This window comes from Pseudopodoces humilis, chromosome 3 (assembly GCF_049639895.1).
Source record: "Pseudopodoces humilis isolate 2021_Gansu_Grassland_sample_001 chromosome 3, ASM4963989v1, whole genome shotgun sequence".
Lineage (NCBI taxonomy): Eukaryota > Metazoa > Chordata > Aves > Passeriformes > Paridae > Pseudopodoces > Pseudopodoces humilis.
Genome location: NC_142202.1, coordinates 76,467,066 through 76,489,660, shown reverse-complemented (window position 1 = coordinate 76,489,660; position 22,595 = coordinate 76,467,066). Strand labels below are relative to the sequence as shown.

Below are 22,595 nucleotides of genomic sequence, written 5' to 3'. Positions count from 1 at the left end.
AGTTACTGGTGACATTCCCTGGGGGCCAGAGTTGGGGCCAGTTCTGTTTAATCTTTATCAATGATCTCAATGAGGAAATTGAGTGCACAATCAGTCACTTTGTAAACCACACAAAGCTGGGCAGGATTGTTGATTCGCTGGAGGGTAGAAAGGCTCTACCGAGGGATCTGGACAGAGTGGATCAATTGGCCAAAGCCAAATGTATGAGGTTCAACAAGGCAAAGTGCTGCATTTCAGTCACAAAGCCATGCAGTGCTAAGGGCTGGGGCAGAGTATCAGGTAAGGTACCCAGCAGAAAAAGAAAGGAGGGTTTTGGTCAGTAGCCAGCTGGTCACGAGCCAGCTGTGTGCCCAGGTGACCAAGAAGGCCAATGGCATCCTGGCTCTTATCAAAGTAGTGTGGCCAGCAAGACTACGGCAGTGGTCGTCCCCCCGCACCTGTCACTTGTGAGGTGACACCTTGAGTACTTTGTCCAGCTATGGGTGCCCCAGCACAAGTACATGGAGGAGCTGAAGTGGATCCAGAGAAAGGCAACAAAGCTGGTGAAGAGTTGAGAGCACTTCTATTCTATTCTATTCTATTCTATTCTATTCTATTCTATTCTATTCTATTCTATTCTATTCTATTCTATTCTATTCTATTCTATTCTATTCTATTCTATTCTATTCTATTCTATTCTAGAGTTGAGAACAATTCTAATGAGGAGCAGCTGAGGCAGCTGGGGTTGTTTAGCCTGGGGAAAAGGAGGCTCAGGAGAACATTATTGCTCTTTACAACTACCTGAAAAAATGTTGTAGTGACAAGAGGCTGGTCTCTTCCAGGTAACGAGTGGTAGGACAAGATTAAATGGTTTCTAGTTGTGCCAGAGGAGATTTATGTTGGCTACTGGGAAAAAATTTCTTCATGGAAAAGGTTCTCAAGCATTTGAAAAGACTTCCTCAGGGAAGTGGTGGAATCATCATCTCTGGAGGTATTATTGTGTTGATGTGGTGCTTAAGGACATAATTTAGTGGTGGATGTGGCAGAACAAGGTTAAGGGTTAGACTCAATCTAACTCTTCTCCAATCTAACTCATTTTCATTCTATGATTCTTTTCTGTCAAAGTGTAAACATATGTGTATGTATTTATAAGAAAGAGAAAACTTGGGCATAAAATAAATCAAGGTCCTAAAATGTCAAAGAAAATTCACTAAGGCTTTTCCTTTTATTTTTAAAGATGCCTTTTTGTATTTCTTTAGTTTGTAATAAATTAAGAATTCTGGTATTTCAGAGGTTTGGAAATCAGTACTTTCAAAAAAGCTAGAGTCCCATAAATGGCTTCAAATTGAGATCCCAAACTTTTGGAAACCTTAGGTATGTTACAGGAAGTGTTTTTCTTCAAGAGAATTAGAAGAGGTTTATTTTTTTTTTTTATTATTATTTTTTTCCTGAAGAATCAGTCAGTCATTTATCACTTCCTAAATCTGGGTTTTGGAATAGGAAAAAAGATTGAAACAGGTCTTTCAATAATGTAAGTATAGTTTACAGTCAAAACACAACTAAAACGACATTTTTCATGAGTAAGCCTGCAACCAACAATCAATGAAGTCTTCAATAGTGTACTACATGGAAGAAAAAGAGCTAGAAAGGCTGGTGACACGGGCTGTGAACAAGGAAGGGGAATTTTTCCAGGATCTGGTGTGAACACACAATGTCAGAACTGGCACAAAGTTATCACTTAGATGTTTTTGGACAAGTTTGAAAACAGAACCTTCTACAATTTCCTTCACGTCTCTAAGTATATGAGGCCTAGAAAGAGATTTACTGTTATTTGGTGTCAGTGCATAAAAATCCACTTTGCCGTTTTGGTATTATCTACAAAAAGCATTGTGCCTGCCCAGTACATACTAGGAAGGACAGGCTGACCTGGGATTTGTTATTAATTTTTCCTTAATCCAAATTTTCTGTTCACTGTCTTTTACTTTATTGCTACCTGACATTCTTACTCAATTAACAACTATCAATTAGAACATAGAACACGTTAATGTTACTAACAGCAAAACAAAAAATGCTGAAGCACTGGAGAGACTGTGCCAACATATAAATCTAACAAACTGAGAAAGTAAGAAAATAACTACAAATGTGTGAACTAGCCTGTATTAATATAGATACAGAGATATAGATGACAGAAGCCTGTATTAATATAGATACATAGATATAGATGACAGAGATAAAGATAGCAGCCATTCAGAGCTTGTCCTTTTTTAAAAAAATGCACAGGGCAGATTGATTTGATAGTTTGCAGAGTCTCTTAATTTTTGGCTTATTAGTTCTCAAAGTTGTACTGATTCAGAGAAAGATTTACAGGCACCTAAGATGTAACAGAACAGATGGAAATTCGTCATCCCAAAAGTCCTCTGGCAGCTGGTTCACTTTTGTCACTGGCCAGATTAGTATAGTTATATATTTTGATATAATTACTTTTATAACTACAGAAAAATAAGTAAAGTATATAACTGTGGTGTGGTTTTTTGTTTGTTTGGTGTTTTGTGGGTTTTTTGGTAAGATTTTTTGTTTGTTTGTTTGGGTTTTTTTGTTGATTTTTTGTTGTTGTTTGGGTTTTTTTAGTTTTTTTTTATTTAATACGAGCAAGTGGAGATGATTGTAAAACATAAATAAATAAATATATAATAAATATGCTCTCAGTTCTTTGTCTCAAATGTTCACCGTGCAACTCAGCTTGAGAAACACTAAATGTCAGTCATGGTTCACTTATTTTGCTCACTCCTTTTCCCCACTATGTAAGATTTTTGGTATGTTATGACTTTAACTCATAGGGTCTACTCACCTGTCTACATTTACATACTGTCCGTGTTCACATGGCACAACACTTGTGTAGACTGAGCATAGATTTTGGAGAATTGCAAGAATGCCATTTGAGTGAAGGTAAGTTATGGGTTATCTAGAGTGGGTCCTATCTACACAAGCAAATTTAACCGGTCTGCAAAGCTGGGAATTAAATTGTTGTCACTTCTTTCTCTGCTGTTGCAACTTAGACCCCAGTTTAGACTTGAACTAAGACAGAAGTGGCTAAACACAGCTTTGAGCACTCATGCTGACAGGGTCAAGCATGAAGGCCCAAAGTCCAAAGTCCACTCAGTTGTTGCCTAGCCCTGAGAGTTCAACATTCAGTGGGCTAGAGAGGAAGAGGGATTATGACCTCAGCATTGTAGTTTGGTTCTAGAGCTCACTGCAGGAAATGGTGGAATCAACAAGAGAAACAGCTGCTGTGGGAGAGACACGGAAAGTCTTACCAAATAGCACTTTACAGTCCCATGAGTAATGCAGTGTTGAAAATATACCAGTATCAGTACATCACTCCCTGGTTTAATTTACCCCATCTGGATGTTTCTTCTGATCACTCAGACTGTTCCCTGCTCAGTATGAAAGAGTTGGTGGAGATTGTTGCTTAACACGCAGATTTTCTCTTTTAGTGTAGGGGGATATGACTAATATGGGTTTACAGCATTTGCAAGGAGACAGGACATCTAAGAGGCTAAAGGCATTCCAAGACACAGTTTATGGACCTAGCCCTTAGCAATTTTTCACTCTGAAGGTTGTATAACCACTCTGTCAGAACCAGAAGGCAATAAGAAGGTCTAAAATCTACTTTTAATGTTTCCAGTTAATAAAACATAAATGACAATAGTTTGAAGTCTTCCCTCCCCCAGCCTTAAAAACACAGAAGTCAATTACAGTAATTGGGCACTTAAGTGTATGCAAAGATTCCTGGACTGAAGCATGAAATAAAACAAAGGATTTAAGCAAAAGTACTTTTATTAGTATTAAAGGGAAATGTGATATCTAAGAACTGTCAGATGAGAAAGTTTGATACAAAATGTTTTTTATAAGTTAAATCAGTAAGGAACTGCCAGGAAAGAACTGCAAAATGATTTCACAATTTTCAATGCCCTTGGCCATGAAGGAGTGATGAAATCTGATAAAACAGAAAGAACTAAACAAGGGGTAAATAAGTCTAACTATACACACACAGGCAGGGACTACAAATTAACTATTGCTTGAGAAGAAAAAAGGAAGGAATTAACATCAGACATCTCTCTGAAAACATCAAGTCAAGCACCCAGTATCAAGTAAAAATGTGAAACAGGATATTTGGATGATTAAGAAATAAATTGTAAACAAAATAGAAAACATATATATATATATATATCACTGTATAAATACACTGTATCGCTATATCACTGTATAAATACATCATACACTCTTATGTTGAATAATTCATGCGGCCCTGGTCATTTTACTTCAGGAGAAAGAAGGGCAAGAGAGGGAGAGAAGACTGACAGAAGAAGGAAGTAAATTCACAGAATATAGGACAAATTCAGACTACTCATCATAGTGCACCGCCCTGATCTGGGAAGCATTTGAACTGTACATATTGGATGTAGAGCCCTGAAGATGTCTGGAAGTCAACAGCTGAAGGTGTCCCTAATCTGTAGGGATCAGTGGAGGCCTTAGGACTGTACTCCTAGCAAGGCACACAGCCAGCTACACTGTGGGCTTGTGGCTTGAGTCGGTGCAGCTACTCTTACTTTATGCACAACCAGGTGTCTTGTTGAAAAAGCAGACAGACAACATCAGAGAAGGATTGTGAGAAGTGTAGGCAAGGTTAGAAATTAATACATAGGCAAAATAACCATGCTGTCCTTCAGTCTCAGAATACATCATAATAGTTTGGGTTTTTTTCAATCTTTTTTCCTGTAACACCTTGTGGCTACTGAGGTAGCTGGTATTAAATCCCTCCCCAAATCATGCATCCAGTTCAGTGTCTGAATGCAGAAGGTAGGTTAAACTTCATTTCCCAGAGGTTATACCACTTTTTCCAGTGGAAATTTTATTTTATTATTTTTTTGGTAGCAGAGGGTGGTAAGGTGCCACGCAGCTGAATCCTCTCAGCACCAAAAGGTAGGTATGGATAGCCTCCATATCTGCTATCACGCCAGAAGCAGTGGCAAAATTATGCAAAATCTGGAGCTTGGCTGAATAAAATTAGAAGAAGTATTACCTATGTTTTGATATTGCTTTATGCTGTGTCTCTTATTGCAAAAAGTTGTATGCAACTGAGTTAATGGATTTCTTTCAAATATGTAAAAATGATATGTAAAAACTCTGTATTGTGGGGTGATACTATGACACTACTTTGCAGTCCCATTTTTTTAATGATAGGTGGATTATTATAAAACTTTAAACTACATTTAATTGAAGAATAATTTTGGCAGGGAAGATTTTGGTAAATTGACTCCATGGCTATGGGATTTAAACACAGTATTATTTCAATAACAATGGAGAGAAATTACTGAGGTGGGAATCATTCTTCAAGCACTGCTGAGCATTGAGTTTACAGTCTATACCTTGTATGTTCTTTAGTAGCCAAAGTTTTAACATTGACAGAGAAGGTCTTGTAAACCTCATTGCTAAAATGGTACCCTGAGATGACAAAGCCTTAATTAACTTAAGCAAAGTTCAAATTTAAGAAAATTAAAAGAAAGTACTTGGCCATTGCTGGCATTTGAGAACCCAATAAGCCACCATTTACCAAAATCTTCAAGCAAATGACAGACAAATCCAACTAATTAAGGATTTTTGGTAATATCTCAGCGATGATTTTCAGTTGCCTCCTTCTCACTCAAATTATTAGAATCTTATCGAGAGTCATAAAGATATTCTTAAATGAGGGCATTGTCTCCATGAGACAATACTTAAATCATTCCACTGCTAGAAGAAACTAAAAATGGACGTCATATTGATAAGGTGTCACAACATCCAACTTGAAATCACTCTGGTGTACATTCAACATGAATGAGCCATGAAAAGCTGTGTTACCCTGAAGGAGAAGAAAAATTTACCCAGTTCTGTCCTCTAAAACTTACAAAAAAATTAATGCGCAAGTACTTATAATAGCCTAAACATCAACACTTTGCAGTCAGAAGTACCAAGTGAGAAGTGTCTATATATGCCAAGGTAATAGAATACTTCATTAACAGCAGTAGTCTCTCAAACTGTCATACCAGTACATCTGCTAAGCTATAACTACGTTCAGAAACAGTTTCACTGGAGACGGAAAGATCTGAGCCTTTCCAGCATGCTTTCTGATAAACCTTTCCAGGCAAAATGGAAGAGCTTTGAGGAGGATTTAAGTGGAGACATAGTCGGCAGCAAAAATGCGACTTCCTGTAAGTAGATCCAGTTAAAAATTCTTAAAGTAGTTGGCAAAATGCCTTTTCTCAGGGAGACATAGAAACTGGCTTTGCTCTTTGAAGACTAATCATTAGACACGTCTGATCACAGAAGCAGAGGAGAAGGAAGTGAGGAAGAGATTAGACTGGCCACTTTTCAGCTTTCTTACCCCTGAAGAATTCTTACCTTGGAAATCAGGGTATTTTAAAATGTCTGACAGACCGAACACGGCAATTTTCCTGTTTCCTTTTAAAAATATCCATTTTCTAAAAAAAAAACCCAAAAAAAACAACAGAAAAACCAGTCCTATGTAATTAAAATATTTCCCAATTTTATCAGAAATTTCATGAAAAGCTATAAAATGTATTTTTTTCACAATGATTAAAATCCCCCTTACATTTTTCTGTAATACTGAAATTATTATTTTCAGCATTAAAAAAAAACCTGTTAAAATATTCTTCTTTCCTGTTTCCATTTCACTGTGAGTGATATAATTTCTGCTTCTTTCTGTTCTGGAAAGAAAGGACATTTTAAAATGTCCCAGATTGGCTGGAGTATTATGATTTTGCTGAGTATTTCTCAACATGGCCTATTTGTAGGCAGAGGCAAAGACTCACATATATTCATCTGCAGGAGTATGACTAACAGAATCCTCTCTGCCTCTTGCTACCGCGAGCAGTATCAGTAGGAGTAAATCTGTATCATCCCAGCTTAAACTTCTTCGCCAGCACGATCTTTGAAAAGTTTATTTAGCTTCTCCTTCTCCTTTGCTCTTCTATATACATATTTTATGTATAAGAGGGGAGCTAGAAAGAAGATGGGGAAGCAGGGTTATGTTAGCGTGAGGAGCTTCCAGGGCAGGCTTCCAGGGCAGCTTTGCTGGCTCTTCTCTCCCTAGCAGCATCGCCATGTCCTGCTTCGCCATCCTCCTGAAATCATCATGCTCTTCAGATGTGGTCTTTCATTCTTGTCATTAGTCATAATCCTCAGTTTGTCAGATGTGTGTTCTGGCCTCTCCCATACACCTCTGTTTACTCTTCCTCCTGTTGCCAGTCTGTTCCTCCCTTCTTCTCCATTCCTTTCCATGCTTCTTTTCTACATTTCCATTCTCTAATCCCAACTACAGTCCTTATGGGCTTTAAAAAAATGCCTCATAGCGTTCACTGTGCCTCCAAACCAATCTCATGATCTTATGGTTATAACTCTTGTTTTGCTTCCCCTTTCTGCTTCCTTTGTCTCCTGCCATTATGCCATTTCTATTCAGGCTGTCATCTCTTCTGGAAAGGGATTTTTCTTGTTCTCTGTTTTGCAAAGCACCTGGCATGTTTTTGATTCTGTCAAACAAATAATAACAACAGATATGAAATTTGCAGTGTAGCAGAATCCTGATATCAGGAAGTAATAGAGGCAAATTACACTATCATTTTCATTGCCATGTATACACCACTATTTGACAAAAATGCTCATTGACCAGCTAGGTAAACACCAATAAAATCAAAAATTCCCAAGCAAACACCTCTAATATGAAGGAAATGTAGTTGTGTTTCACGTTGGATCTCAATGAGCCACAGGGTTATACTTGACAACTTCAGTACTGGAAACAAAGGAAATGGATGAGGTGCAGTTTTTCAGATGGGGATTAGGGTATAAAATTAAGTACTGGGAGAAGATGCAAATAAGTGTTTAAAACAGAGAAGCAGGACAACGGTGGAATGGGTGTGTTCAATTTAACTCTGCTTAATTAAAAAAGCATACACAAGGTAGATAGATTCTAGTATGTAAGCTAATGAAAGTAGACTCTCCCTTAGCCCAATATTATCAGAAGCTCTTAGTATGGCTGAAAAATCTTATGAAACATTTTAACTGACTCATGTCAGTCATTATATGATATTAGGCACCTGAAGACAATATTTATGTTACTTGCGGTGCTAAAAAAGCCCAAACAAAACAAACCCAGAGTTTAGAAAAGGCAAGAATAAGATGTGGATTTTACTGTACATTTAGTGACAGACTAGTCATATGAAATCTCTAAACAATATAGCTTTAGCACTGATGGACATAGGCCAGGACTGAAGGGAAATTATTTTACATATGGCTAGAAATCTCTTAAGTAAATTATCTGAAAATTCCTGGGAGAAAAGCAATTTGTTATAGACATTGAGACAAGCCAATGCAAGACTAATACTGAAGAAAAACAAACCAGCAGAGGTATGTCCCCCTGCTATACCAACCAATATTCTTACAGCTGATTCCAAAGTAGTATCTGTCATTACAGCACATGGAATGTATTATTTAACAGTGTGAATCAAAGGGAAGAGACTCATTCAAGAGACGAGCGATATCAACACATCATTGCATGCCATACATCTCTGTCACCAAATTGGAAAAAATGAGAGCAGATGTTTTATGATAAACTGAGAGGAGAATCTGATATTATTAATAGCTATAATATCTGAGGCTTAACAAACAAAAAGAAGAGCTAGAGGAAGCAATCTGATGGAATGACAGAAAGTTTTCCTCTGTCTCTAGTAAAGTGTCCTAGGGACTAAATTTACATGAAGGGAAGGTATTAACTAAGCTAAATCTCATTTCTATTAGGCTTTTTTGCACCTGCACTTTGAAGCCCTAGTAATGCATGGAATGCATGAGAAAGGAATTCATCAAAAAGGCACTCTGAGGAGAAATAATTTCAAACAGGAAGAACTTTTTTACTCTGATAGGTCCTTTTAGTATTTTGAAGACAAGCCTTTGAATTAGTAAAAATGATTGACATGCGGATTTATTCAAAGCTAAAGGTGAATGGTAGTCAAAAACGGCACTTTGATGCATAGGTATTTAAAACCTCAAGTTATACTTGAATTGGCTCTCTCTCTCCTGATAGTTTTTGGTTAGCACCAGAAGGAAGGTCTGGAGATCAAGAGATTCATGAGATAGGGTACAGGGCCACCCTGGGCTGTGGCACAGCTTTACTCTGGTCTGCCACTAGTTCTCACTGCTCAGCTTCACCAGAGCAGAACCCAGGAGCAAGCTAGCAAGTATGAAACATCAACAAACGAGAGATGAGAATCCCTGTGCAACACATGGCAATTCAGTGAGAAAATTTCCTTATCGTAATGGTTCGTTTCTAGCTGCCGCACTGCCCCATCCCATTCCAGATTTGAATTAGACAGCCAATCTCCCTTGAAAAAAATGGAAACTCGAAATGGTTTGAAGAAACTGAAGGTCAGTCACAGACAGTAGATAAAGCCTCTGAAGTGAGGATCACTTCAGATCTTGGTTGCTACACCTGTGTGGTTGGATTTAGTACTTATTTATCAAGTCTCTGGTACATGCCAAGGCCATTATCTGAAATCAATAATGAGAGCAAGCATGCAAAAGTTACTACTCACATTGTAACTTCCACATAAAGGAAACTCCACTGAGAGCTAGCTCTCCAAGTGTCCTGGGTAAGCCATCATGTATCCCAACAGTAAATCAGGATGTGTCAGGGATTCACAGCCCCTAAACTTCTCTGAAATTAGATGCCTAAATTCATCCTTTCAACAGGAGATCCATGTAAAGAAGGATCAAAGACATCACATGCATTTCGTCTAATAGCTGAGCAGAGTCAGAACGATATGGCAAAGTGTGCTGCCTACAGACTGAGATACTAGCTCTTCTGGGAAAAGAAGGCCACTCAATGTCTTCCAAGAAAAATCTCCATTTAACTCAGAACAACAGTCTCCTCATTCCCACAGAAGTGCCATAAATGAGATTTTCAGAGGAAGAAGGAAGGGATTTCTGAAATGGAAAGGTGCATCAGAAAAGGAAGGGATTATACAGTGCAGGAAGTAATTTAAGAGGTAATTTTGGACTAGGCTTACCCTAACCAACCTTTTCCCAGGCAAGCAGCTGCATCTCAAAGTGTCTGTCAACATTTGAATACCAATATACGAGTCTCTCCTTTCCTACACAGAGGCTGAAAATATCATGTTGGCCTTTTTGTAACACCTTCCCACAGCCCAGTACTGTAGAGTCAGTCTTTCTATGCCTTTCTCACCCAAGAGATATATAACATTTGCAGAAGTTCCATAAAAGTAGGCCTTTCATCAAATCACAAAAAAAATAAGGTGAGCCTTATGCATAAGGATGCCAGACAGGTATTACATGTCCATCCATCAGCATCCTGAACCATGGATAGCCATGGTTCAGCTATCAATAAGCATGAGTGGAGTCAGTCTGTTGTCTTGTTCTGGCATTTATACTAAAAACAGGAGAGAGAGTGAGCCAAGTAACAGCTGGATGTCATCTCAGTGAGGTATCTCCCTACTTGCAGCAAATGGCTTCTACCAATTTACATCATATTCACGTGCTTACTATTGCTCCCTGACCTTAGCTAACAAGGATTCCATCACCAAAAGGCTTTAAATTAAAAACAATAGCAACAACACAATAGAACTTATGGTCTAAGCACTGCCAAATATAATATATTGTTTTGCAAAAGTATGCTGCAATGGCTCAGTGACACATTTGCAGATATGTAAGTCTTTGCTAAGATATCTGGCTATCCAGCAAAGCTTCTGTTTCTGTGGTAGCCAAAGCGAAGGTCTCTTAATTTATACTTGAAAATTCAACCTTAAATATCATGCAACCTTTCACTTCAGAAAACATTATGATATATATACATAAATAAATATATATGTATAATCTTAAATTGAAATAACTTGACAGCAGCTGATGTAAAAAAAAAAGATAAATTCAGCTTTGTGCAAGCCTATTACAAATATACAAATGTAAAAATGGTATTAGCTACTTAAAGGCTTAATTTATACAGATTTTTCTTCCCTTTTCAATAATTATTAAGATACTTTGCTATACAGGAAGCAGGTAATATTTCTAAGGTATATCTTATTGCTTTTTCAGCAAATAATGCAGAAGCAGATGACACAGGTCACGCATTAGTTTGCATATGATTTTCAACAGTACAGCTATATTAATGTCATAAAATCCGTAAGAAATGTTTATAACAGTAAAAATGAATGTGAAGAGACTTTCCCCCCATCCATTATACGGAGTGTAAAATCACAAAAAGTAACTCTTTTCTTCTGCTTCCCTGATATAATCCCTTTACCAGGTGGGTTTTGTTTTTTTTTCTGACATTTAGCTCCTCCTTAAGATTGCATTGCCAACAGAAAGATTTTAACATTATATTAAATATACTCCTTCAGCTTGTAACTGGTGTTAACTGGGCAGTCCATATAAGCCTGACATTCTGCTCTTCTGTATTCAGCAACTCCCCCCACTGTAAATGCACTTCTTTTTCTTGCTTTCATTTGTTTTGACCAACACTAACAACTTCTGCACTGAAGAGTGGTCTCCCTGACTCGTAGTTTGTTGATTGTAGATAGACATTGCTTTTGTTGCTGCTGGCATAGTAAATATTCCTTTCTCACAATCATCTTCTGCTTACCCTGTAGGGAAGCATGGGTGCTGCTGGGTAAGTATTAATGACCGATGCCAGCTGGGGAGAAACTGAAGTAGAGCATAGTGCTGCAAATAGCTTCCTACCTCACAGCCAGGAAAATATCCCTCAAAGGCAGCTCTGCACAAGGAAACAAACATGGGCAACTGGAGAGGGAATTTGGTGTTGGCATACTCAAGTAATTACTGCAGGAAAGGTACTCTCTGAGAGTCAGCCTGGCAGCTTGTGGCTGACACTTGCAACAAAGAGCACACAGTCGAATTGGGATACTTTTGCCAGCAAATAGAAGGCATAAAAGAGGATTCGCCTCTTGCACAAATTTAGGTAATGTCGGCATTGAGACATTATGACATTGAGACATTGAGAAATTATTTCTCTTGAAAAGAGCATTATAAAGAAATGCCTGAAAGCTATTTTTTTTTCCTTCCCTGCTCCCATTCCTGCTATTGGCAGTGGATGAACTGAGGTGTAGGGAAGCTACGTAGTAAAGAGCAGATTTTCCTCCACAACAGCAATGAATCATTTCCCCACAGCACTAAGTGGGTAAGGCTCAAAAAGATTAAAGGAGAATCCTCATTAGGAATACCTCTCAGTGCCTGGCTGGCCCAATTTCTTCAGGTAGGCCTGGATTTGAATCTAATCCTGTCTTTTTCTCCAGCAGCCCATGAGGGTACAAGTATTGTTTACTGGCAAAGGAGACACTGCTGTTTTGTACAGATTAATATAAGGGATGGCTTAAGGGCTACTCTGGTAAACAAACCAGGAGAGAGAATGAAATGGCCTGAGGGCAAGAGCTCTGCAACTCTCACTTTCTGAACAAAATCCTAATCACCCAATCACCTAAACAATGCCATTTCTGAGGGGCCTTCAGGAGGTATCTGGGTGATTTTAAGTTTCTTCCAGGCAAATCAGATTTCTCATGCAATGTACTATGTGAAACATCATGGGAATAACACATTTAATTTATGACTGTGACTAAAAAGAACATACTAGAGAGAACAAATCTGAGATTCCTGCACCTTCTTCCTGTTAAGCTACACACATGTTCTTGGCATAGGCTGTTTGTCCCTGAGAAAAGAAAATAAAGACTTTTTACAGAGGACATGTTAAAAATGGACATGCAGCCCTTCAGGAAGCCAGTGGAAGTTGGCATAGTAACACAGGTTGACAAGAACAGTCAAGAAATTGCCTGAGTAATGTTTCTGCAGACATGAAATGAGAGGAATCAATGTGGATACATTCTGTCTATCTATCTATCTATCTATCTATCTATCTATCTATCTATCTATCTATCTATCTATCTTTCAGTCTCTTGCAAGCCAGGTTTAAATAAAAATAACAGATGATTTTTCTTCTCAACGAGACAGTATCTTTGGATCAGGAAGTTTGTTCCTTAATGTAAATTCATGGTTTTCTTCATAATTCTAGGAAGGAATCACAGAATCACAGAATGGGTCAGGTTGGAAGAGACCACACTGAGTCATCTGGTCCAACCTCACTTCTCGAGAGGGGTTGTCAGAGCACACAGAACAGGATTGTGTCCAGATGGTTCTTGAGTATCTCCAGTGAGAGAGACTACATCTCTGGGCAATATAATCACAAGATAATTTCTAGTGCACTTGATCGATCCTAGATACTATCATCATTCCTTCTGTTTTGTTTTGGCACTAAAGAGGAAGGCTTTAGTTACGGACTCAGGGCTATAATGTCTCCAGTTTATAAATGACTTCACATACTCAGAGTCATGGAGCTCTAATACCAGTAGTACACATAAGCCTTTGGGGATAGCTATGGCTCAAAGCACTGTGTGTGTTTTTCAGTGTTATCCATGTTATGATTCATCAGATGACCTCTAAGTTGTAGTTTTTAATTATCAATTATTATTAGCAGCACAGTTCTACAATTAGTTATTTGGTTCAATTAAATGCAGAAGCCTTGGTCCATGGATGAATAGATTTTCTATTCCTGATTTAGCTCCTCTGGCACCAGGCATTATGTCTTGTTTTGTCCAAGATTCATTTGGCTGGCTACACAAGTTTCGCCAGCTTGTATCACATCTTTTTTCATAGTGTATGAAGACATCAGTTATTTTTTAACTTGTGGTTCTTTTTTGGTCACTCTAATTAGACATTAATTTCACCCAATTTGTATGGTACAAGTGCTAAAATCTGCTATCATTATACAAGACTTAAAGAGAACTATTCTAAAATAATCTGAGAGTAAATATCATCATAGTTCATGTCTTATTTTCAGGCTTTTATTGTAAAATTCTCCTTTCATGTCTCGATTTCAAGTCTGCTTGAATGAGTTGTGTATTACCAGTTGCTTTCCCATCTGTCTCAATTTAGTCTCTTTGACAAATTCCAATCTGGCCTGAGGAAAAATCAGAGTACTGAAACCACTCCACATTACATTATTAGGTATATTATATTAACAGTGTCTCTTTACTTAAAAAATCTTCACACTCTTTAACTCCCGTGCCAGCAATATCTTGTGGAGCATTACAACTTAGACACTGTGAATGACTTCATGACTCTCTTTCTGCTCCCTCCCATCTTCTGACTTCTCACCACATACCAAAGCAAGGGTTTTCATCCATAATTTCTAACCTTTCATAATCTTGTTGGACGTAACCTACAGGGTGTACACATCACTCCTTTCACTTTCAAACTGCCTAACCATTACCCACCCTGAAAGTGCTCTGAGAATTTCATAGATATTATAGACACACTAATTTTATCCCTTAGTCTGTCCCAACAGACTTGGCTCTAAAAGCATGTGTCAATTATTGCAACTTTAAAGTCTCAAAAAAACCAAATCCAGAGGAAAAACTCTCACAAAAGTAGCTTGCATTTTGCCACTACTCCTTCTATTCTTTTCTGGATATTGTAGATTTTATAGCTATTGTTTAATCCTTTATATTTTTCAAATCCCTATATGGAATGTGTTACAAAAATGGGAAGCCCTCTTATACTTTGGGTTTTACAGGCCATTTGTTGGATGAGTTTTTTCTTTTTTTTCTTTTCCCCTAAATTGTTATATTCCCTCCCCAATCCATTTTTGCAGGAAATTGAATTGCAGAACTGCGTATTTCCAAGTAAATACCCTCTATATACTGTTTGTACTATGCAAACAATAAAGATCTCTGTTTAAAAGTAATTGTTGGCTACATTTGAAACCCTTAAGGGGCTACCAGAAAAAAAAATATAGGCTGCAGACCAGGATTTCTTGTTTTATTAGAAATTTGCTTTAGACTAAGACTTTTGAGTAGTCCTGCAAATCTCAAATCTACCATATGCTGGTCCATTACAAATTAGTGGGGAAAAAAAATTCACCTTTTTTTCATTTATCAGTTAACTGATCATAAGTACAATCCTAACAGATCCTAAAGATGGAGAAAACCTGTTGTGATAGTTGCTCTGCAAATGATAGCACCAACTCTCTGAATACCCCTGTAGCTCCTGCTGCCAGAATGGCTCTTGGGCAAGAATTTGTACTCTAGTTTTCCAGAACAGCACTTGTCATTCTGTATGTGATCTGTTCTCTTCTATGAGAACCTCAAATGTCACTTGTTTAAAATATAAAAAATAAGAGAAACAGCCCAAACAACAAACAAAACCCACCGAAGACCAAATGCACATCATGAGCACATCAGTTTTAAACCGCATGCAGGGAAGCAATGAATTAAGGATGTTTTAGCTCTAACATGTCACAAACATACTTTTAAAAGGTGAAATGACCATCTTTTGGCTGAGTTGCCCTTCACTCCTTTCACACAGCCAGTGGACTGCTCCATGCCATTACTGGGCAACAGAATGTTGGCTGAACCTGCCCTTGTGGCAGGGTGTCTCTGTTCCGCCTGGCATTATGGCAATAGTGACACCATCACCCTCTCAGCAGCAACCCAAAAGTCACAGAATTTAAATCACTCTCATAATTTCTATATATGAATTACTTAGAAAGTTAAGGACAAATTATTATATTTTTTTTATTTCAACTACTAACCAATAAATGTAAAAAAATACCAACAACAAAACAAAAATAAACCCCTTCATCCCCCACATTAAAGCAATAGTTTTTGTAACATTCAAAACAGTGGAAACTATTCATCGTATATTACTATTAGAGGAGAAAAGCAAATTTAATTTAAAATCACTTTTTCAAATTCCCTCAGTGGATGCCAGATAATTCAAGCTTAAACAAATATAAAAAAACCCCTCATTTTAAATTGAAAATAATACAGACAGAGCTCAATTATTAAGATATTAAGGGGAACATTCAATTTGAGATACATTTAAGCATCTTTGCCTCCTGGAGATTTTACATGACAAGGCTTTAGATAAACATGGTTTTGCAAACAGCAACTATCATATCTGATCACATAACCTCTGGACTAAAGCAGTATGTCAGCAAATATTTCTGATTATTTAAAATATTAAATAACTGTAATTTACTAGGCAGGTCTTCCTCAGAACAATCACAAAAATTTTCAAGAATTCATATCCACATACAAAAAGCATTTAGATGGCCTGTTACAAGTCTCTGAGTAATAATAAAAAATCACCTCTCTCTGTGATAAAGCCCAGTTTAAATACATTCTGGGGTATAGCAGTGGTGGAAGAGCTGCCTTTCTATGACACTCAGCTTACAAGGAAAACTGTAGCAGCCAAGGACAGATAGGGTAGGAATCATTTTACCTAACTTTAGCTATATAGATATTAGACGCCTAATTTAAGCTAATCATCTGGCTTCCCTCTACATCTAATGGAGCTAAGCATTCCCAGAGGGAGATTCATCCTGCTTCTTTTTAGGCATCCCTCTTCTAGATGCTTGCAGATGGATAAAGTCAAGAAAAATCAGTCTTACTGACAGTCTGATAACTTGTCATTAGCAATGCACAATGTCCAAATTCTTTTAAATGAAGCCAGAACTGATTTTTTTTTTTCCTTCATCATTTAGCCTTTCATTTTCCCTGTGACCCAACTTTTTCTTCAGCTCCTCCCATGAAGATCAACTTTCTCTGGCACTTTATTTTTCTTACCCTGGACTGTGTTTTCTGAAGCCTGGGGAACTGCAACCAATGTCAGTATGTTGCTGCTCTACCAGTTACAAATCCATTCACATGCATGTGCTCTAAATTGCAGTAATGATCTGAACACACAGATAAGTTATCTGGTTGATTGCGGTTGATCGCGATTGTGCTTTCTGGGTCTACTCTACCACTTTCAAATGTGTAAAAGTCTGTGGCAACATTAAGGCAGTCAAGGTATATAGATGAATGCTAAAATATATTTACTATTCAAAGAAGATGGCTTAAAGCAAACCAGGAAAATTAAGGAAGAAATATCATTAGGGCCCTCACTTGTACATGTGTGAGCCCAAGTCACCACACATGCTTTGAGGCCTCTGTGCTTCAGAATATTGAACAAGTCCTAAAGGTGAAGCCTGGCCTCAATTCTTTTGCATTTAGGGTTTGTAGGTTCTCAGCAATACCAGCATTGCTGCATCACACCTTTGATGACCAAGCCCTTAGAAAAAGTAGCCGAGATTTATAAGGAAGCAGGTGTCTGAACTTAAAGACTCCTAAATTCTTAGCTGGGTGCCCAAAGCAGCAACAAGACTGACAAGCACGCTGTCCAGCGGCTCACAGATGCTCACCCCAGTAGTGAGGCACCTAGCATTTGTTTTAACACAAAATGGATGTTTATTAACTGTCTATTTATTAATTGTGTTCTAATGGCTACTTGAAGTGCCTTGGCCGAGTGCTTGCGTGCACTAATTCCAACATTGGGCATGCAGTCTACTCTGCGTCTTACTCCTACAGATTTTTTAGAAAATTAATTTTAATATTAAAAAAACCATCTTGAGCTGCATACGTGAAAATAACTCCATTACGACTGAATGACAATCTAATACGAAATAAGAATAGTCACCTTCTTTTTTTTACTCTGCCCAAATCCAGGCAATAAATTAGGCTTCTCAGCATGACTGTAAAGTGCTGTGAATTGTATAAACAATCATATATGGACACTGAAAAATAACCCTTATGCACATTGCATTATAGTTCCAAAAATATATTTACAGTCTATTACAAAGATTACAAATGGAAGTGTCTATGTATCGGGATTATGCTAGTTAAAAGCTTTTTACAGATTTTCTTCAACAAAGGCGGGCGGGGACAAAAAAGTTAGTATAACCAAACTGATTTTTCTAGTGAAACAAATAAATAAAATGACAAATATAACACTGTACAGTGATCTAAAAAGGGGGAGAAAAAAGGAGGGGGGGAAAATGATGCATTTAAGTTTTTGATAACTATCTTTGGTCCTAAATGTGGGAAAACACATTATGTAGCACTGAATATACATGTTTGTTTGTGATGCTCTGCAAGTAAAATAGAAAAATATAGTGCATTTTCAATGTATTCAGAGCTCACTACACATAAATGTGTGTACAAAACAAGACAGTATAAATAAAATTTACAAGTTTTACAAAGAAACATTTACAAGGTTTTTCTTTTGTTTTTATTTTTTTTGTGTGGATGCCCACATTATCAAACCAGACCAATTTATGACTGATCCCTGGGATCTTTCTCTATCAAAATCAATAGAAGCAGCCCAATTCTCTTTGGAAGTACAGCATTTCATTGCTGGGGTAGTTCACAATTTTCAGATTTTTTTTTTAAAGCATTTCTCTCTGGTTCATGTACATTCTTGCAGTATCTGTAAATACTCTGTTCATTATTGCTTATGGTAATTAAATATTTTAATCAAACAAAATTTATATATAAGTAAATGGTGTAAAAAGATATTCCATTGAGCAACTACCTTTGCATCTCTGTTCCTGATGAATGACTGTTGCGTCTGTGTGACCACGCACACGCATGTTCGTTCAGAGCAGCAAAAGCTTGTACAAAAATTGAAAATTCTGAACTGCCCCTTGTCTCATGCTCTACAGTTCTTATATAAAAGCTATGTCCTTATTCTGACAGCTGGACTGCATACGGCTTAAACTCATAGAAAATATACACCAGCTATTTCTCTTAGATTTGCTAATGCAGAGTACGGAAAAAAATGTGATGTGCTCAGATTAAATGGTTTAGGTAACACTGGAGAACTGCACCCATACTCTGAGACACTCCTACAATCGCTTGTCCATTCAATGCTGTGTCTCAGCAGGTTTACAGTTGTAGATCTACATCTTAGAATATATCTCAGTTTAACTCTAGTCCATTAAAATCATCTTGCAAACAATTTGCTAAAAGTGCCTAGAACTACTTAGGGGTCATTATTGCTTTTCTTTTTCTTTACTTTTTTTTTCTCTTTTATTTTCTTTTAAAAGATAGCATATGTATAACCTTAAAAAATTATTTAAAAAATATCAGAGCTCTTGGCAACTTGCATTTTCCTGACTCCCTGCCAATTAGCTAGCCATGTCAATACGGTGTTGATTTAACAAAAGGAAATGGCACAAAGGGATACCAAAGTTCAGATAGATATACATTGCTTGGTCGTGCTTTTTAAATCCCTAGGAACTCAAATAATCCTTCAGAGGTACCCAGTGTAGTAATGTGTCATTGAATTAGCACTAAAAAGGTCCAAAGATATAAACATCATACTAAAAGAAAGTCTTTATGAAGAATAAACACAAATGATTAAAAAAAGATTCAGAAATCACAGATTTAAGGAAAATATTTTGTTGAATTCAACAATAATATCATGATTTTATCTGACAAATATATTCTTTTTTAAATTTTTATGTACATTTAAAAAGTCTATTAGATAAAAAGGAGGTTAGAGAGCTCAAGGTGTTTGTATGTTTATTCAGGTAGTACTTTGTTTATTGTCACTGCTGTTTTCCTTGCCACCACTGGTGGATCCTAATTCCCTTTTCATAAATTCTGGTGGCACTTAGGAGTTCAAGTCTGTAGGTGCTTCTTGTAGCTCTTCTATTCACTGCAGGAAGGACCCAGGAAATCAAGTGTCTTCTAGCAGCACTTCATATATACTGAAGGCCAGTGCTGTTCTCTCAGTCTGTCACCTCCCTCATAAGGGAGAAATGTCTATCACACTTGGATGCCAGTGCCGTGTAAATGTAGCATTTGTGCTCTCATAGTCTGAATGCTGCTCATGATTTTCTTTTGATGACCAACCAACGTGATCCCTAAACTCATCACATCCCTGGGGAAGATAAATGCGTACATTGTTAATTTTTCAACTTAGACTGCTACTGTATGGTATTTAACTGTGAGGCAAAGCTACGCAGTAGTTTGGACTACAGGGTTCTGACATTGAAGCTACGCCGTGACCTCAGCTCAGTACTGGGAAGTTCACATAGGCACTGTTCAACCTCTCAGCAACAAGTGCAAGTACATGGCAAGTGTCATGTAATTACACTGTGTGGGTCTCCACATCTGAGAAGGAGGTCAGTGTGTTTTACATTATTATAATATTTTAGTGTAGCTTTTTAAGGACACCCGAAGACAAAGACACTTCTCTTGTAAAATGCTTCGAGTGGTTCTCAGGACAAAGTTATGTATAAATACAAGATTTTGGGGATCATAGTCTGTTTCCTAAAGAGATGCCTAAATGTCTTTGCATAATGACACATACCCATCATGCAAATGAACGAGGAGCAGCAGTTTCAACTCAGCCCCTGCTAATGCTAGAAGCTTGTGGACTCTGATGACAGTTCCCAAGCTATAGGCTGAGACCCCTAGTGATATCAGGCAGATAAGAATAGGATTGAAATCTTGAGAATATTAGGTTAGAAACTTGTTTAGAAACCCACTGCTCTCAAAGAGAAATTGCATGTGCTTGGCAACCACCAGGACAAGAAAGTTGTTTGCAGGGTACCAAGAAGACCTGTTTTAAGATGACAGTACTGATACAGGCCACGTTTGCCTTCAGACAATTGTTTCTACAGACATCTTTCCTGATGCAAAGTCCTGTCTAGCAGGACACAGACAGTCCCCAGCCATTTAGAAGAAAATTCCACATCTTCCCAGAAGACATTGGGAAAAAGGTACACATTAGGTGGTGGAGGCAAAACTGGTCATTTTCCTATACAAACATACTTTAGAAGGGGCCACATTCTCCCTCAAATTCTAGTCCCTTGGTGTTATTTTAATTGGTCTGAAAAGCAGGGAAAAAAGTGATGCCACACAGAGGTAGCAGGGTATTTGTCCTTTCATGAGATGCTCTAATACAACACCATCAGCTGCTAAAATGTCTGGTTTGATCCCAAGTACCATGTTTGTACTCAGGGTAAAGTTTTGGAGTTGAACATTGTGTATTATTGTACCTAGAAATTCCCTAAATGCAAGTTAAACATGCCCAGTACTAACTTACTCAATAGTCATCCTGGCAACTGATTCAAGAGAGTTGTAGCCTGCTGCTGTGAAATTATCCTTATATCTTTCCATCTTAATAGCTTGTAACCATTCGCCTACGGAGCAGAAAGTGGTAAAATCGGGAGTGTTCTGGTCCAGAAGAGGGCTAATTGGTCTATGGAGAAGGAAAAAGGAAAGTAAGTTGTTTCCAAAGAGAGTAAAACATCAGGGAGTATTTAGCAAGGTGAGAGTCAAATAAGTTTTGGGTATTAAAAATGTCAAGAGTAGAAAGTAATAGGCCTTTATACACAGTTTAGATTATTCTGTGAATAGTTCTTGACTGCTCTGTAGCTCACAATATGTGCTTCCTAAGCTTATTCACATAAAAGATGAAAGGTCAGAGTGAGCAAAATCAGCCTAATGGACTACTGTTACCAACAGAAAATCAACCTTATTACCTAGCATGACAGCAGCTGTCTCTATGTTGCTGAGCAAAATATAGATGCTATTCTTTTATGCATCTTAGAAAATATAGTAGTAGCTATTCCCATTTTTTTAATTGGATGGGACAAAACAAAGACAAGGGAAGAGCAGAGACACAAGTCTTAAGGTCACACAGCAAATCGGTCAGTAGAAGAATCAGGAGCAGAACACAGGCCATTTGATTCCCTAGTACAGTGGTCTAGCTAGCAGATCAAAAGATTACCATGATTAAATAATTCACCTGAAATTTATGAAGAAGCCATTAAAAACTACATCATGAAATACAATGAGATGCAATCACTGAAAGGAGTTAAAGCCAGAAAATGAAAGATAAAAATCTAGAGTGTAGCATGTCAAGGTACATTGGCCAAGCATGAGTACTGTTAATTACTATCTCTACTGCAGCAGTTCCTAGGGCAAGGGATGCATCATATAAAACTACAATAGACAATGATCCTTGCCCTCCAGACTTTATGATTTTAAGAAACAAGGAAAACATAGACTAGTGGTGAGAGTACGGAAAGAGTGATGAGCAGGCAGTAGTCTACTGAGAAATGTGTTAGTTATTTACTTTATTTTGGTTGCTTTTCTTTATTCTATGAAAGTCCTTTTTTGGCTTTGTTTAACATGGTAAAAAAGAAGGGCAAATGAGGGAAGAGAACACAGAACAGAAAGAAGAAGGAACTGAAAGACAGATGAAGTAAGTGTGAACTGGAACCAGCCACCAAGCAGAACATTCAGAGCCCAGCCATGTGCACCGTCATAAGAACACACACTAAACCTTTTCTTACCTGCTACAGGTTCCCAGTGGGGTTTTCAAGCTGTTTGGATTTCTAATCATTTTGTCCAGAATGCCAACTATCTGCTCAAACTTTGGCCTTTCACCACGTTCCTTCTGCCAACAATCCAGCATCAGCTGGTGCAGTCCTGCTGGGCAATCCATGGGTGCTGGCAAACGATAGCCTTCTTCGATTGCTTTTATAACCTAGTAGCCAACATAGTTAATAATTTTTCATCAACAGTAATTTAAAGAATATGTACTGCTGCCCAGTTCAAATATCTAAGAAAAATAAAATAAAATAAAAT

General features: G+C 37.6%; 1 protein-coding gene across 6 annotated transcripts in view; it reads right to left on the bottom strand.

The window, feature by feature from the left end:
- Positions 1–3,798: 3,798 nt before the first annotated feature.
- EPHA7 (EPH receptor A7) overlaps positions 3,799–22,595 on the bottom strand; it is a 166,196-nt gene continuing 147,399 nt past the window's right edge. For 3 of the 6 annotated variants that reach the window (XM_014263537.2, XM_088053480.1, XM_088053481.1), the window contains 3 exons: positions 22,301–22,494; positions 21,046–21,201; positions 3,799–7,568 (listed from right to left, as the gene is read on the bottom strand). In XM_014263537.2, coding sequence (XP_014119012.1) covers positions 7,373–7,568; positions 21,046–21,201; positions 22,301–22,494 — 546 coding nt within the window. In that variant the 3' untranslated portion in view covers positions 3,799–7,372. Of the gene's footprint in view, positions 7,569–19,111; positions 19,876–21,045; positions 21,202–22,300; positions 22,495–22,595 lie in introns of those variants that run through there. The other 3 variants (XM_005518212.3, XM_014263538.2, XM_005518215.3) reach the window with 2 other exon arrangements.